This window comes from Eurypyga helias, unplaced genomic scaffold, assembly GCF_000690775.1.
Source record: "Eurypyga helias isolate BGI_N326 unplaced genomic scaffold, ASM69077v1 scaffold31521, whole genome shotgun sequence".
Lineage (NCBI taxonomy): Eukaryota > Metazoa > Chordata > Aves > Eurypygiformes > Eurypygidae > Eurypyga > Eurypyga helias.
The window spans coordinates 1,763-4,394 of record NW_010231985.1 but is presented as its reverse complement, the minus strand read 5'-3'; the positions used below and the strand labels follow the sequence as shown (position 1 = coordinate 4,394).

General features: G+C 48.9%; 1 protein-coding gene across 1 annotated transcript; it reads left to right on the top strand.

Annotated features, from left to right (window-relative positions):
* The first annotated feature begins 482 nt into the window (after positions 1-482).
* On the top strand, positions 483-1,307 carry CEP19 (centrosomal protein 19kDa). Its single transcript, XM_010161277.1, has 2 exons — positions 483-648; positions 946-1,307. Exons 1-2 carry the CDS (start codon positions 519-521, stop codon positions 1,305-1,307), a joined length of 492 nt encoding a protein of 163 aa, XP_010159579.1. The 5' UTR covers positions 483-518.
* The last annotated feature ends 1,325 nt before the right edge of the window (positions 1,308-2,632 follow it).

The window sequence follows — 2,632 nt, the reverse complement described above, 5'->3', positions numbered from 1 at the left end:
GTTTTACATGGATGCGAATGGCTTCTTCCGTGCCTGGATTTCACCCGAGGATTTATTGCCCTTTCAGAGAAGGAGTCCGGCTCTTGTGATTGTCAGCAACAGTCAAAAAGCAGTTTCAATTCAGTTTAAAGCATCATTTCCCATTTTAAGATGGCGAAAGTGGCTCTTAAGAGATTTATTTCCTCCCCAACTCATAGAACTATTTAAAAGGTCGGGCAGCTGTAGTGTAATCCTGACTCAAAGCCCAAGCAGCGGCAAAGGTGTCCACCAGCAGGTGGGATCAGGCCCCCGGCTCTCCCAGCTTGTAGGGATGCACGTTCAGGTCCTGCAGGAATCGGGGAGACTTTCGCTGTGGCTGCGTGTTTTTGCTGAACTTGGGTCACCCTGATAAAAAGCACATTATTGAGAAACACTCACCCCTTCTTTCCCTTTTTCCTTTCCCAGTTTTCCAGTGAGCTTTGACGTCGCTGAGCACACTGATAAAACTGACCCCGCGTGAGCCAGCGGCAAGACCCGTAATGACTTACGTGGCAAAGAAGTGCGGCATCAGCTTTCAGCCTCCATCCGTCGTCCTGATCTACAAAGACGACGCCACGGATAAGACTCGCCGGCGCAGCATGCCTGTCAGAAATTTCTCCAGGTTCTCAGGTGCGATGTGTTACTTGTGGCATTCCCCAAGCCCCCCCCAGGCGCAGCGAGAGGAACAGCTAGTTGCTAACAGCATTTTTAGTAACCACTGGGCAGCTTTCCACCGGCATGCGGGGGGGCAAAGAGGGGGTGGTTTGGGATAACTCTGTCTCTGTGGAGCCTGGGGCTACATCTTAACCTGAGCCATGGCTCTGCTAAGACTGGAGCTCTCGCTTGTGAGGGTCTGGGAGAAGAGGATCTGTTTATGGAAAGAGATTTGCTTGTAGGTGTGATTCTTCACGGTGGCTTTCTCCTTAGACTGCAGCTTGGCAGCCGAGCAGCTGAAGAACAACCCCCGGCACAAGGCTTACCTAGAAGGAGTCTCACTGCGTCAGCTCAAGAAGCTGTACAGTTTGCTGAAGGGTCACCTGGGAGGAGAGAGCCTGGCCGAGAGCTTGGAAAAGTTCCGTCAGGAAGAGACCATTGACCCAGAAGAGGATATGAACAAACTAGATGACAAGGAACTAGCCAAAAGGAAGAGCATCATGGATGAGCTCTTCGAAAAGAACAGGAAGAAGAAGGACGACCCAGATTTCATCTATGACCTTGAGGTTGAGTTTCCAGAGGATGAGCAGCTGGAGTCCTGCGGCTGGGATGTGGAGTCAGGTGAAGAAATCTGATTCCGGGCAAAGATGTCTCGGAGGGGCAGTTCAGAGACAAACCTGGCAGTCCTAACAGAGGGAACGATGTCAGCGTGCACGTTCTGGGGCACTGTTTCCACTTCCAGCCACTGAGGCACGCCGCCATGGAGAACCCAAGGCCTACAGCAATTCCAGGTTTAAGTGAACTGTGTTTCAAGCCAGGCTTGATGGAATGGAAATGGGGCAGCTGAACGTATTGGGTGTATTTAGTCTTCTGCTATGCACGAGTGACTAAATAATTTTAAATTCCTTCCTCTTTCATTCATTTAACTTTCAGTCAGCACTGGCTGAAAACCTCACCAGCTTGCCTTGCTGTCGCCTCTGTTCATCTGCACCTGAAAGCAAAGTGTTAAGTGTTTATGTCTTGAAAGCGATGCTAAAGCTTTGTTGTCCGCATCTGGTATTTATTGTTACTTGCTGGAGCGTTGAATAGATCCTGGTCTTTCAGGATGAATCAGCATTGCATTGAGAACGTTATTCTCAGGTTTCCTGAGCAATGCTTGGTACAAACTCAGGCAGGCTGGGGGTGGTTTTAGTGTAAACAAAAACCTTTACCCCTGCTTCCACAGCAGACTACAGCTCCCGGCTCACTAAGAGGTGCCGGGGGAGAACCTGACGAGTAAAACTACAGCAAAAGGTCCCCCACGCAACGTTTTAGTGGCCACCAAGAAATTCATCTCTGCAAACGAGTATTTTACTTGTTGCACCAAAGTTTTTAATTCCTCTCTCTACCTCAGCTGGTTTGTGCTAGCCAAATCCTGCTCTCTTGTAAGAACTGGAAGACTAAATTTAGGGTTCTTCAGAAAATGATGTAACTCCAAAAGCTTCCCGGGTTTTGGCTTTCCGAATCCGGGTGGCTTAAGGGTTGTGCATGGGATGGGCCTTCGTCCCAAGTTGAGCGGCCTCAACGAACTCGTGCCCGAGGTAGATAAGAGGAGTTGTAAAGTGCCTCCAAAACCAATGTTTCCCGTCTTCCTTCTTGCAACCACAAATGAATTAAAACCTGACGAGGTTACCAGTGAGGCATCGTATCATAGTGCAGAAGCTGGGGTTTGGAAGAGCTCTCCTCCTGCACACTGGAATGATAGAGCCAGTGCTGTGAAAAATCTGAAACAAGTGTCAATTAAACCACGCATCATGGGGGAAGGTGAGTGAGCTTACGTTTGTCCAAGGGACTCCTGAGTTCAGAAGAGAAATGGAAGGTGATGCCTTATTTACCAAAAATTAAAAAATACAAAGCCTGTCTCAGCCCTCCCTGATCTCTGTGATCTTGCAAAGATGATGAACAGCAGCTCTGGAAGTAC

Coding starts and splice junctions, on each gene's coding strand:
- CEP19 (XM_010161277.1), top strand. CDS start 519: ATGACTTACGTGGCAAAGAAGTGCGGCATCAGCTTTCAGCCTCCATCC. Junction 649..945: donor AAATTTCTCCAGGTTCTCAG/GTGCGATGTGTT, acceptor CTTTCTCCTTAG/ACTGCAGCTTGGCAGCCGAG.